The sequence below is a fragment of the Petaurus breviceps genome, unplaced genomic scaffold, assembly GCF_028583685.1.
Source record: "Petaurus breviceps papuanus isolate PSGF00001 unplaced genomic scaffold, PetGlider_PUasm1.0 225, whole genome shotgun sequence".
Lineage (NCBI taxonomy): Eukaryota > Metazoa > Chordata > Mammalia > Diprotodontia > Petauridae > Petaurus > Petaurus breviceps.
Window position 1 is genome coordinate 5004071 of NW_027185889.1, and position 13947 is coordinate 5018017.

Here is a 13947-nt window from a genome sequence, read left to right on the forward strand (position 1 = left end):
GGGCTCAGATACTCAGCACCACACCCAGAAATAACTGGCTGTGTAACCTTGAGCAAGTTACTTAACCCCGATTGCTGAAAAAAAAATGTGTCATATTAATACACATCATTTCTTTTGGCATTCAAATACAACTGGCAATACACTAATAAGTTTATATTATTAAAACTGTCTTTAAAATGAAAGCAACATTAACCATGGCATAAAAATATCAACTTTCATCAACTTTAATACATAGATATAATGAAGTCAAAGTATTTTGGCAATGTTTAATCAAAACTACCAATTTGAATGAGGATTTTTCTTATCAAGCATTGCCTTCTCTTAAAGAGCCAAAGATAACAACAAAGAGGGATTTAGGGGACCCAAAGATGTGGATGGAAACTTTTTTACTATAAAATTCAAAACATACCAACAAACTAGTGTTTATATATTGCCTGGCTGAACTAGTAAAAAATAAATTGCTTTTGTTTGTTTTGCAATGTCCCAGATTTCCCTTTTTAACAGTTAAGTCATCCCTTGGGGAATAGCACCTGTTGCTACCCAACCAATAGTATGCACTCCCCTATTCAAAAGGAAGACCTGTTTCAGTTACATGGAGTCAATGATTAACTGGCTGAAAAGTCCAAATACTAACACTCTTAATGATCAGCCATTCCTTTTGTGTTCTGGTGGCAAGTATTCTTATACAGTGAATATCAAATGGAACTTTGTGCTTCACATCTACTATTTCAAAGTTTCCATTTTGGAATTCCCCTAGTCTCAAGTAAGTGGCACACTGTTTTCCCTTTTTGCTCCACCCTATGTTTTCTCCAACTTCCAGGGCTCCATGATGCAAGATGTCATTTTGTCGATCTTCTGTTCCAGTACTTACTTTAATTTTGCTTATGTTAATGGGCTTTTCAAATACAATTACAAAATAATCCCCTATTGCAGGTGCCTTGGACCAAAAATATTCATCAACACTGCTATATGCTTTGCTTGCATCATAATTTTCAAATACATTCATATTTGTGTATAGCTCTGCAGGTGGGTTGTCAGGGATGTCAAATGAATCCTCTTCAAAGTCATCATCTTTTAATTTGTTCTCTGCTCCTTTGTATGAGGAATAATATCCTATGTGCTGGAACAAAGAAGGTTTAAAGCGCATCACATCCTTTTGAGCCAAGAGACTACGAAAATGAATCAGTAGCCAATCACAAGGCATTTCCTGGTAAAACATTAGCAAAAAATGTGCCAATCGTGGGAGATCATGGGAATGGTAGAGTTTTCCAATGTAGCCAAGCTTAGAAAATTCCAGTGTCACCCAGTAAGAGCCTTCTCGTGATGTAATCACTTTCTTAATGGCAGACAAGAAATTTTTTGAACATCGAACATCATCTTCTAACATTACATAATAGTCTGAAATATTGGCACAAAAATTAAGAAGGAAAGCATAATCCACATTCTGCTTAGATCGAAACTTGACTCGGTCATTTGGATCATTATAATTTCTTTTAAGGCCATCTAGGATTGGATAATATTCCTCAGGAGCATGTATGACCATTAAACGTCCAGCAATAATGTGGTGAGCAAATTTCTGTGTAATATCTCGTACCATACTGTCACACCAAGGTAAGTCAAATTCAGCAAGATGAACCACTACTGCAATTTCCTTCAGTTCTTCATAACTGGATTGATCAAATATAGACTTGATTGTTTCAAGCAAATAGTTTCCTTTTTTTCTTTTAACTGACGAAAGTCCAACTGTTAGGTACTCTGGGCAAAAGAATTTAGAAGGAAGATGAATTAGATGCTTTGAAAAACACATAACAATCAAGGTTGGCCCTTAGGGCTGGTACTGTAGCAAGTAAGCTTAGTGAATGATGAAATATAGGACATTTTGTGATTAAATTATTAAGCTACATATGAAAAAGCTATTATGGTTTATGTGTAATTGATTCTTTTCTGTGGAAAACAAATTATATTATATGCAGACTAATATGTGCACCGTTGTTTTAAACATTTGTTTATAAAATAAAATGTTCTACAGCTTAATGTTCCCATATAAGCCCATTAGAGAAGACAGATATATATTTAGATAATATAAAAACTATTTAAAAATGGAAAAGAGGAAGTCATTTAAAGTTATGGCTGACAAACTATCCCCAATTTTTGCAAGTGGAAGTTACAGATGAATCTTTTTAATATTCATTTTGTGATTGAATGATTATTTTAAAGGTTATTTTTGTAGCAATTGTTCTTAGAAAACTTATTTTCATTTGTGTTAAATTGTTTCCTTGATTTCTGCTAGTAGAAATTATAAACTGCTCAATATTCATAGAAATAACTTTAGTTTCTTGTATCAAGTCAAAGTTCTTTGAAGTATATTGTATTGTTGAAAATTTCCATTCCTATGAAAATGTTTATCATGTGGTGCTGTGATACTGACATTACTGTTCCATCTGCTGTGAAAAGGCATCATTTCTTCTTTCCTGCAAATGAGACATTTTTTTAAGTCACATATAATCTAGAATAGGAGTTCTTCACTCAGAGCAGACTTTGGATAGTATTTCAAGGGTGGTGGTGGTGGTAGTGGTAGTGGTAGTCTATTAAACTGGATGGGAAAGCAGACAACAAGCATATTTATTTTTACTAGCCTCTACTTGAAATTTAAGAATTTCCTTTTTTTGTAATTAAAAAAAATATTCTTAAAAGTGACCCACAGACTTCACTAGACTGACAAAGGGGATCTGTGATACAAACAAGAAGTGAAAACTCTTGATGTAGGATTGAAATCATGACTTTATTTAATGAGAACATGAGGGAAATGGTATAATCTCCCGAGAGATTCATAGTGCAGAGATGACAATCCTCAACTTGGATAGAAAGGAAAAAAGAAGGAAGTTGATGGTAGAGCTAGATAATACAAAAAGGGGAAGACAGTGAGCAGTCCAGAATTCTCCAGGAAAATCTGGAAATATCCCAAGAATATTAGCTACTATTTTTTTTTACTACCAAGGTTCTCCTAATTAGTGATCTCTCAATGAAATAATATAAAGTTCTTTGGAACAAGGAACCCAGTTTTAAAAGGTCAGGTTGGTAAGTTCTCTGGGACAGAGGCCCATTCATGGTAGAGCATGTATATTGGCAAATGGCATTTTTGCATGGCTGTTTTGTTAGTAATTGGCTGTTAGAGTGAAACCCATGGGAAAGGAGATGTTCTAGGAGCTACTGAAGAGAATCAAAAACCGTTATCATTAGATTCAGAAAATAAGGAAAGTAAAGGCTCAGTTATTGTTTTCTTTCAAAGAACTTGCTGTTTATATTTCTTTCCAAAACAGTCAGCTACTATGTGTACACTCAATATGTATTATTAGTGACACTGATAGAAGAGAGAAATGAAGCTGAAAGAATATTTCATTCTCTAGACATTATCAGAATGTATGAAACAACCCTTAACATGATGGAAAGCATGACCCAAGAAGAAAGCTTAGAAAAAAAAAATAGGCTAAATTGAAAAAATAAAACCAACTTTACAGGAATGGTTATGGAAAAGCATAATACAAAGCAAGGAAAGAATAATTATTTAATGACTAAAGCTATATAATTGGTATGAGGCTTGCTACAGAGAGGACCCATCCAGACATTAAATTCACTTCAGGTAAACTACATTCAACCAGCAGATTGTTGAGGTTAAATAGTAGTTTACTATTTCAAGGACCACATATTGTAGTATAAGGCTAGACACATATACAAATAAGTAAAATGGAAAAATAATATAAAGCATGCAAAAGAGCCGTCTCACAAAACTAAGATATTTTTTATTGGATCAGTTCTAGTGGGGGAGATAAAGACTAATCGTAATGATGCAGCATCCAAACTGGGCCTTGAAGAAAAAGAAGCATTTCAATATTTGAACTTGTAGATAATATCCATGCTAGTATTGGAGACATACAATGGCAGAAATGGGCAAGGCACAATTGCAGAATGGCTGGTATTTCTGTTTGACTGATTTTTGAAAGAGAACATCCTGAAGTATGTCTAGAAAGATATTTGTATTTAATGATTGGCTAAGAAGTTTGTATATCTTCTTTGAACAGGAGTATGATGGAATTGAACCTACAGAATGGAAATATATTGGTGATAAGGTGAAAGATAACTTGGAGAAGAAAGATGCTGAAGACATGGGAACCAGTCAGGAAGCAATTGCAAGATCATAGCAGAGAGTTGATAAAGGACTGAACTAGAGTTATGAAAATGAAATTGGCAAGGAGAATATCTATTTGAGTGATCCAAAAGAAACAAATGAAATCAGCATATCTTGGCAACTAAATAATTGTGGAGGATGAGAGAGAGCGCAACAGAGTAGGGGGGGGTTTAGGGGCTGGTGGGGGCAAAGATTGCTCCTCATGGTGAGAAAGAAGTAGATGGTAACTTGTTAGTAATCAAATATGGATCTATACACACCAAGAAATTCCACTAGAAAGAAGAGTTCATCATCAGCTCCCTATTTGAGAGTGGGGAAGGGATTTTCCTAGATATGGACAATGAAAAGCAATGCTTTCTTCTTGGTGCATGTACCTAAGATATGACAGAAAACTTTCTGATCCTTTCAGAAGAGGATTACTATCCACTTTTTGTTTTGTTTTGTTTTGTTTTTTGGAGGGGGGAAGGCAGGGCAATTGAGGTTAGGTGACTTGCCCAAGGTCACTTATTTAGTTAAGTGTGTCTTAAGTGGCTGAGGCCAGATTTGAACTCAGATCCTCCCGGCTCCAGGGTCTGTGCTCTATTAACTGTGCCACCTAGCTGCCCCTACTATCCAGTTTAAAAAAATTTTATTGGGAAAAATATGATCATACAAATGTGTGTGTGTGTGTGTGTGTGTGTGTGTGTGTGTTTGTATTGAATGGTACCTGGAAAAAAAATTTTCTAAGGACTATTGAGTTCAGAACAAAAAGCTAAATCAATTACTGCTAGTGGCACTTTTCTGTTACTCATAATTCTTATTGATGATATCAGTTTAAGCATTCTTCTAGGTGCTGTCTTCTCCCTGGGTATACATGACAGTGCTTTCTCCTGGTTCTCCTGCTACTTGCCTGATTACTCCTTCCTGATCTTCTGTGCTAGTATATTATCTGTGTGCCACAACCCTGAACACTTTATGGGTAAAACCCAGAATCCTCTTGTCTTCTCTCTCTATAATCTCTGTTCATGGTCTTGTTTCCATAGGTTGGATTTACTTATCTCTATGGCAATAACTACATATTCTTCTCTCATATCTCTTTTAAACTCCAGTCCTGAATTTCCAATTCTAGGTCTCCACCAAGATATTCTCTAGGCACATTAGATTTAATATCACCAAAATAGAACTCATTTCCCTTTAAGTTCAAGAGTCTTCCTTATTTCCCCATTTCCCTTGAGGATGCTACCATCCATGTAGTTATCTAGGTTCATAACAAGAGAGTTCTACTTGATTCTTCCCTCATACTCCTCATATCCAATTAGCTGATAGTGCTCCTCAATTCTATATCCACAATACATTTTGTATACCAGGCCCTTCTGACCACTCATATGGTCACCTACTATTTAAATCTTCATTATATTTTGTCTAGCCTAGACTACCACAATAATGTCCCCTTTTTTCTCCTTGCCTCTAGTCTTCCTAGTCTTCTATTCCTTCTTCAAATATCAGCCAAATGTACTAGTACAGGTCTGATTAGTGTAATAAGAATGTAAATTTTAAAGATCTTCCCTGCCCCTAGGCTAATGTGCACCTGAAGCCTGGGGTGGGGGAGGCTTGTTTTTCAGTAGATACTCCTTGATTGGCCAGTGAGTCAATAAGGTTGTTACATTCTCTGAGCCAGGAGAAGGCTATATAAGCTCTGATGTGTAGCTTTGTTTTGGGACTCACTTTGAGAAGTGTTCTGTGATTTGATCTGAATTCTGGGAAGCCGTTGTTGAGAGTCCCCCGGCTTTGAAAAACCCAGAATATGGAAACCCAGATGTTGACTGGGTATGGATGTAATGGTTGGACAGTTTGGAAATCTGTGTACTTGATGTTTCTGTCTTGATAATTATGCCTGTATACTTTGAGGTTAAGGGTGCTGACCTTTTCTCCTGAACAAGGTAAATGATATATGTCTGACTGATTAAAGTAAGCTTGTTAACCCATTTTGAGTTGCTTTCCTTTAACAAAGCAGATCCAAGAACCTGTGGTAGCTGCAAACCCTGAGGACGCTTGGGGTGCTTGCTGCTACAATTAGGTCCTTCAGAAGTTTAAGAAGCTTCAGTGACTCCCTCTTTCCATTAGGACAACATATATTTTCACCTTCTAGTACAATCTTACCTTTCTAGATGGATTTATCTTTATTCTACTAAGTGGACATTCTAGTCAAATGAACCCACTGCCATATACAATATTTCATGTCCTACCTCCTTTTTCTTTGTGTCAATTATCCATTATTCCTGAAAAATTTTTGTACTTTGCCTCCCATTTTTTGGAATCCCCAATTTCTTTTAAGACTCAGTTCAAGATTGCTTCTAATTTAGTTATAAATACTAATTTCCCCATCCCATACATTCACTGAGACAAATCTCTTTGAATATATTTGGTATTTCTTTATTTGTGTACTTTCCCTTTCCCCTTCAGAATAAGAATGTAATCTTGAAAATTGGGTATACTCAGAAACCAGTACATACTTTGTAAAGATTAGATACTTACTTAATGTTTACTGATCTGAATTTAATCAGTTTGTTATAGTTTTTTGGTGATAGAGGATCTGGATTTGACTTTGCCCACTGGAATGTCCTGGCTTTATGACCATGACTAACTCATGTTATCTCCTTTAGTTATAGTTTCTCACTGTGAAATGATAGTAATAATAAAAAATATAGTAATAATAATAATAAAATCCTCTTCCCATAGTTATTGTGAGGATCAAATGACATAACATATGGAAAGAACTTTGTAATTCAAGTGAAAGAAAAATGTTAATTAGTATTAAAATTATTAGATATGGGAGAAAAAAGGATAATACAAATGAATAAGAAGATAGTGTTAAACAAAAGAACTTTTCCTCTTTGGATGTTGACTTTTTGGTTATGAATGTAACAAAGATGAAAAGGATCAGTACAGAAAACATTCACCCTAAGACTTGATCACCTTATCTAGGAGGTTTTAAACTGAAAAGGGGGAGAGAGAAAAAATTCCCAGAAAGAACATTTCAGTCAGATGGCATGTAGAATTGGCATAGCATAGAAAGAAGAATAGCAAGCAAGATCTCCAATATTTCATAAAGAAGAGAAAATATATCGATGGCCTCAAATATCTATATACTAATAATCAAAATGTATGTCAAAAATAAAACAAGCTGAGATCTTAAGATGAGGGGGCAAGTATAATTTCAAAGGTAACACTGGAACTTGGTCAAATGGGATGCCTGACTAGGAGACAAAAATGAAGGTATATATTTAGTTCAAATTGAGCAAAGTAGAAGTGATAGGAACATAGCATTTAAAAAAAAAACACAGGAATTACCAAACCCAAGGCAGAAAACACCCTAGTAATAATAATAATGGTTTGTATGTATATAATACTGTATGATTCACTTAGAGCATTTTACTTATAAATACCCTGTGCATTAGATAGTATAAGTATTATTATAGCTATTTTACAAAAGAGGAAGCTCAAGCTTTAGCTAACATGATTAGTTAACAGGGGGATTGAAACCAGGTTTTCTGATTCCTAGTTGGACTTTCTTTCTGATAACTCCAATGCCTCTAACACTGTTGGAAAAAATTTCATGTATAGCTTAAAGGAAGGAAAAAAAATACACTGAACTCACATTATTGTATGAGTAGACTACATACCACCCTGAACAGATGAAAGTAGTGATCAGTGAATTACTGACTGATGGAAAAACTACCAGAGAGATATGATAGAGTTGTCAGAGGACAGTGTGAGTTTGTTTTAATTACCAAAATTTTAAATTAATCTAAAAGAAGATTTCAAATGAAGTGTCTTAAGATTCTCAACTTGACCAAATTGTGGGCAATATTTTAATCCAAAGAAGAATTTTATTCATTGTTTTTGGAGGGGGGAACGTAGGGCAATTGGGGTAAAGTGACTTGCTCAAGGTCACATGGTTAGTTTTTTTGTTTTAAGTATCTGAGTCTGGATTTGAACTCAGGTCCTCCTTACTCCATGGCTGGTGCTCTATTCACTGCGCCACCTAGCCACCCCACCCCCCCAAGAAGAATTTTAGTTGGAATAAATGAAAAGGCTTATATATATATACATATATATATATATATACACATGTATATATACTCACTTATCCATCTAGATATAAGAAGTTACCTTACCTAGAGAATTTAAAGGTATGCAAAGTATTTCATGTGTGTGTTTCATAGGATTTCACAATGCATTGAAATAGGTGGATTAGAGGGTTGAAGAAACTGAAGTTGAGAGATGCCTAAGAACTTACAACTAAGTCTCTGAATCTGGATTCAGATAGTTTTTTCCTAACTGCAAAACTATTTACCTATCCACTATGCCAACTAGTTGTCTACATATGGATATAGAAGCCAAGTAGTTGAATAGAATAAAGATCTGTTTTAATTTATTTGACCACAGAGTATGGAGCTAGGCCCAGTGCTTGGGAGTCAGAAGACTTAACACGGAACAGAATAAGAGGGGATTTTGTAGCAGTTATAGCTATTAAAAAAAATGGACTGGAAGAACTAGCTCTTGGCATGGTGAGTACCTGAACACCAGGGACTTTCAAGAATAGACTAGCTAATCATTTGTTGGGGATATTGTCATTACAGAAGATGTAATTGTTATAGTAGATGACTTCAGAAGTTGCTTCCATTTTTAAAGAATCTATATTTTATTGATTCTAATTGAGACCTTGTGGAAATCTACAATCTCAAGAAACATCTATAAAATGGAAAAGTTAGATATTTCTAAAGTATTTTCTACATCCCATATCTGATGATTATATTTTTCATTAAAAAAATCACATTCTTGTCAATCAGATAAGCACAATTTTTGAACTTTCATTTAGTGAAATAATAAAAAAATATAAAGACGGTAATAATGTTTATTGATCAATAGTTTTGGTTTTTTAAAGCAAAGGCTGGCTTGGCAGCCACCTGCATATTTGCCATATTGAAATGTTAAAATTTTCATGGTCATGAATGTCTCCCTACCTTAGTTTCTCAAATTTCATTAAGACATCTAGTTCTTTGGGTTTGTGCAATGGATGTCCCTTTTGGAAAGTCAACATGTTACTAGCACATTGAGCCATTATCCCTCATTAATAATAACAAATTCATTTATCCAATTAGAAGACCAGGCCCTGAGGGAACAAACTATATAAAATTAATGTTTTAGGAGAAAGAAGAGGGAGTGAAGCTGAAAGTCTAAGATGGGTTCTGGGGAAGAATGGCCTAAATGGGCCACAAATATGGGGAAAATTTGAAGGCACTTGTCACATAGAGCCAAGAGGGAGTCAAGAATGCAGGGGCCATGTATGAGTAGAAAGGGATGGGGTAGGAAACTAACTAAAATGATACAACATAATTATGGGCTAGTTCTAGTAATTATTACTTCATAGAATATCCCAAAATATGAGAGAGAACCAAAAATACATGAAGACCCATACATTGGTGAAAATACTTCTAAAACCTTCTATGATCATGCTTTTTAAAAAAATCTTTATATTTTGACCTTAACATATAGACAAAAGGAATAGTAGAGTAAAATCCATCTTTCTTGATTTATGTACATTCATCAACACCGCAAAATAAATATATAAATACATAATATATTTTAAAAGTTTTTTTTATGACTCTCCACTCAAGCTATTTATCTGATTATTTAGCATTAAATTTAAAAATGGAAGATGAAATCAAACAGTTGTTTTGTTTGCAACATCAATCAATATTTGATTATTAAAAACTAAATTGAGTGGATATATCATAATTTTGGTATATAGAAAAGTTAAGCTTTTTCACTATTCTGAGCATAATTAAATAATAATATCTTAGATTTGTAAACAAAACAAGACTTTCATACAATGCACTTTCACCCACTTATTAATGTAAGGATACTTACTTTTTCTTGGTAATGGAGTGCCAGCTAGATAGCGATAGGTGACATTTATGGCTCCTGAGAAATTAGATAAATCTTTAAATGTGTGCACATAACGTTCTGAATTCAGTTGATGTGTGGATGTTTCTCTAATGAGCTGTTTGTCTCCCTTCTAAATGACAAGAAAGAGGTAGAGAGAGAGTAATAGGTGCACATCGGTAAAAATTTCTCTCTTAAGCAATGAATAATGAAAGGTTGGGCCACAGGGTGTCATATGCATTAACATTTTATCTTGGCACATATTAGGTGTTCAATAAATTTTGGTTGAATGAATCATAATCCATGCCTGTATATCCCTCTATCCTTCTAACATCTAAACATTGTTGTAGATAGCACATGCAACAGATAATGAGAAATTGGATTTTATTTTTCAATCTTGCCTAGGTGACTGTGCCTTCTACCTTTATGCTGGTTTATACTTGATTCTCAAACCAGAGATTTTCTTTATGTCTATACTGGCATTATTCGAAGAAGTATGGTCTATTCATCATTTTTCTTCTACTCTACTATGGTACAGTTTGGAAATATTTCATACACACATACATTTCATGCACATGTGCTGTTAAGAGTACTTCTAACTACTCTGTGGGACTGAATAGATCAAAATTGTGCTTCTGGTCTGATTTGGCGGTGGTTTTGCAAATTGACCTTAACATCTTTGATAGCTTATAGGATCATTAGACCATAGAATGAAATTTGAAAGTAACCTTGAGCCTTAGGCTAATTTGATCCAAATTTTATTAAAGCTTTTAATAACCTTGCCACAACCAACTCAAAATGCCCAATCTTATTACCACAAACTCCAAATTATTTGGTTGGATGAAATTATTCTTAAATATTCCTTTAAAATAGAGATAGTTTTCCATACTGCATAAAGCACTTACCTTGAAGCTAGGAAGAGGTACGTTCAAATTCTGCCTCTGAAACACACTGGCTATGAGACATTGGTAAATGATTTAACTTCTCAGCACTCTGGACAGTTCTCTAATATTGAATTGTGAAGAAGGTAACTATCTGAACTCACAGAGACAGTTTCCTGACCTGACTGTTACCCAAACAAAGGAAATTACATATCGAATCCCTCTACCTAGCATTAGAGTGATGGTCCTTGGTGAGGAACTGATAAAAATTTCTGCTATACAGAATTTCTTGCTTCCAATATTTGCTTTAAGAAGTTTAATCTAGAAATATTTTTAAATGTAAAACTTTATTTATGAACACACACACACTTTGTTATTGCATTTCCTAATAAGACATTTATCTTTATAGTTTTACAATATAGAAAAACAATTTTCAATAAGTCAAAAGGAATGTAATCAATATATTTCCTATTTGGAATATGTAAGTTTTCACTTAGTAATACAAATTAAAAGTATAATGACCCAAATTTAATTTGCAATTAAAGGCACCAAAAATCTATCCTAAATTTTAGGATAGATTTACATGTGTGGATTTGTGTCTCCAGACCAAAGTTATCAGATTATTACACTGAGGTTCTCTGTATATTCAGTCTCTCTCAGCATCAAAATGCTTTCTCTAATACAATATTCTTCACCACTTGTATATGTTGATAATCATCAGATTAATAATCTTTAACTCAATGGCAATGCTAATCTTAAAGTTTATATGACTTCTTATAGGTATTATGTTGAAAAGGAAAAAAAAGCATAGGATATGAAATGTAAAGTCAAACAAATTCCTAAAAACTTTACAGTTTTTTTTTTCTGCATTGAATACCACTACACAAAATGAAAGACATGACAAGGTGTGAAATAAAACATATAAAAGCACTTTATTAAATTTCCTAACATTGTTTTCTATACATATTTTTATGATAAGTAAATAAATCAGTAATAAATTGAATTATTTTGGGGGGGCCATCTACAAGTGTCTATTAGAACTCTCCCTAAATACTATTATCCTATAAATACTATATTACTCTGTGTGTATATGTATGAATGTATGTATGTATGTATTCACTAAAATAAAGAACCTGCTGGAATAGAAATGTAAGGAAAGGTAAGGGGATAAGTATTTATATAGCTCCCACTATGTGCCAAATGTTTTTTTTCTTAATATCTCATTTGATCCTCACAGCAATCCTATGAGGTAGGTTTTATTGTCTTAATGTTATAATTGATTAAACTGTGGCTGGAGAAGGTTAAGTGACATGCCCCAGAGTCCTGCAGCTAGTAATTGTTAGAAATCAGATTTGAACTCAAGTCTCAGTGACTCCAGGCCCAGTCCCCTATCTGCAGTGACACCAGCTAGAAAATAAATATAGACTGTATACTACATGATCTTAATCTTTTTTTTTTATGTCATGGAACCCTTTGGTAGTCTGATGAAGGGTTCAGATCCTTCTTAGAATATTTTAAAAAGTATAAAACATATTGAATTATAAAGAAAATTAAATATATTGAAACACCTTGAAAAATATATTCTATAAAGGTAATGGACCCCAGGTTAAGAATCCCAGAAACTTGAAGCTAAGCAAAGTTGGTCATTCAACCTTTTCTACTTACATTTAAAAAAAATGTTGCTTATATTTCATTTGGAGACCATGTCAAACTGTCTACTAACTCACACAAAAGTGAAGCTGTTAAACATGGTTTTATACTTGTGTATCTAGCCAGCAAATGGTAGATAAGGTGAACTGGGCTGTGCTGGAAAGAGCTGGAATTTTATGTAGAGTTAGTCCTTGAGGTTTATAATTCCCTTTCTGCAAAAGGAATCTATTTGTCAAAGTAAACCTTGATGATTCTCTCTTGCCCTTCATATAAAATGCATGGTAAGGACCAATGTTTTTACCTCCATGTTTTTTCCCCCTCTTGTATCCATATGCTCCTTTTTATTTCTAGCAACCTACTATCATCCCATTTCAAAGTTTCATTACAATACTACAGTGCAGAAGTGTTAAACTCATTGCCTGGCAAGCAATTCCCTAGTGAAGCCAGAACCAGATTAAATTATCATTGGGAACTATTTAACAAAAGAAAAAAAAACATGATAGAGCACAGATAATGTTAATTTATCACTTTCTAAGTCAATGTGCTCCTATAGGGATACTTATCCATGGTTTAGTGGCCCCTATTTATATTTGAGTTAGATAATAATGTTGTTCTTGGCCAGTAACTAGTCTTATGACTTCTAGTATTCTTCTGACTTCCCTTTCTCCTTTGGATGTTGAGTTAGAATATCTGGGGTCATATTGTAGCTCTGCTATTAACTTGGGCAGATCAATTAATCTCTACTGATTAAGATTTCTTGCCTTCTGACATGGTAATAATATTAAATATAGAGATAAGGTTTGGGACTGTGGTTTCATGGACATAGTGAACTCCCAGATATTTATACTATTTGCACCAATGCAGATTGGGTCCCTTTTTTGTAGCCTATATAGTCTTAGAGAGTTATCCAGAACATAGAGTTTAAGTGGCTTGCTCAGATCCAAAAGTCTCTGAACTTTTTTTCTGGATAAAAAAGTTCCATAAGTAAGATTTGAATTCAGATCTTGGTAGTAAGGTTGGATTTCTAGTCATTTTGGCAAACTGATGGTGATGCAATGGTAGTTGTCATTGTGGTATTATTATTCACATAAGTTAGTTTGGAGAAAAGTGTTATATAAATTTTGAAGATTTATCAAAACCAGAGGTTTCTAAATTTATTTGGACTACCAGCCCCTTTGCAAAATAATACTCAAAGCCCCACAGGAAATCTTTTAAGTCTTTAATGATTTTTTTAAAATTTTCACCATTTAAAAAATATGAAATATTTTAAAGTGATGCATCACAAATTGAGTAATTTATTGT

The 13947-nt window shown here is 33.9% G+C and overlaps 1 protein-coding gene across 10 annotated transcripts in view; it reads right to left on the minus strand.

Moving 5' to 3' along the window:
- Positions 1-200: 200 nt before the first annotated feature.
- Positions 201-13947, minus strand: part of MGAT4C (MGAT4 family member C) — a 355403-nt gene continuing 341656 nt past the window's right edge. For all 10 annotated transcript variants that reach the window (XM_069095115.1, XM_069095113.1, XM_069095106.1 and 7 more), the window contains 2 exons: positions 10100-10247; positions 201-1755 (listed from right to left, as the gene is read on the minus strand). In XM_069095115.1, the coding sequence (XP_068951216.1) occupies positions 599-1755; positions 10100-10247 (1305 nt within the window). In that variant the 3' untranslated portion in view covers positions 201-598. The remainder of the gene's footprint in view (positions 1756-10099; positions 10248-13947) is intronic.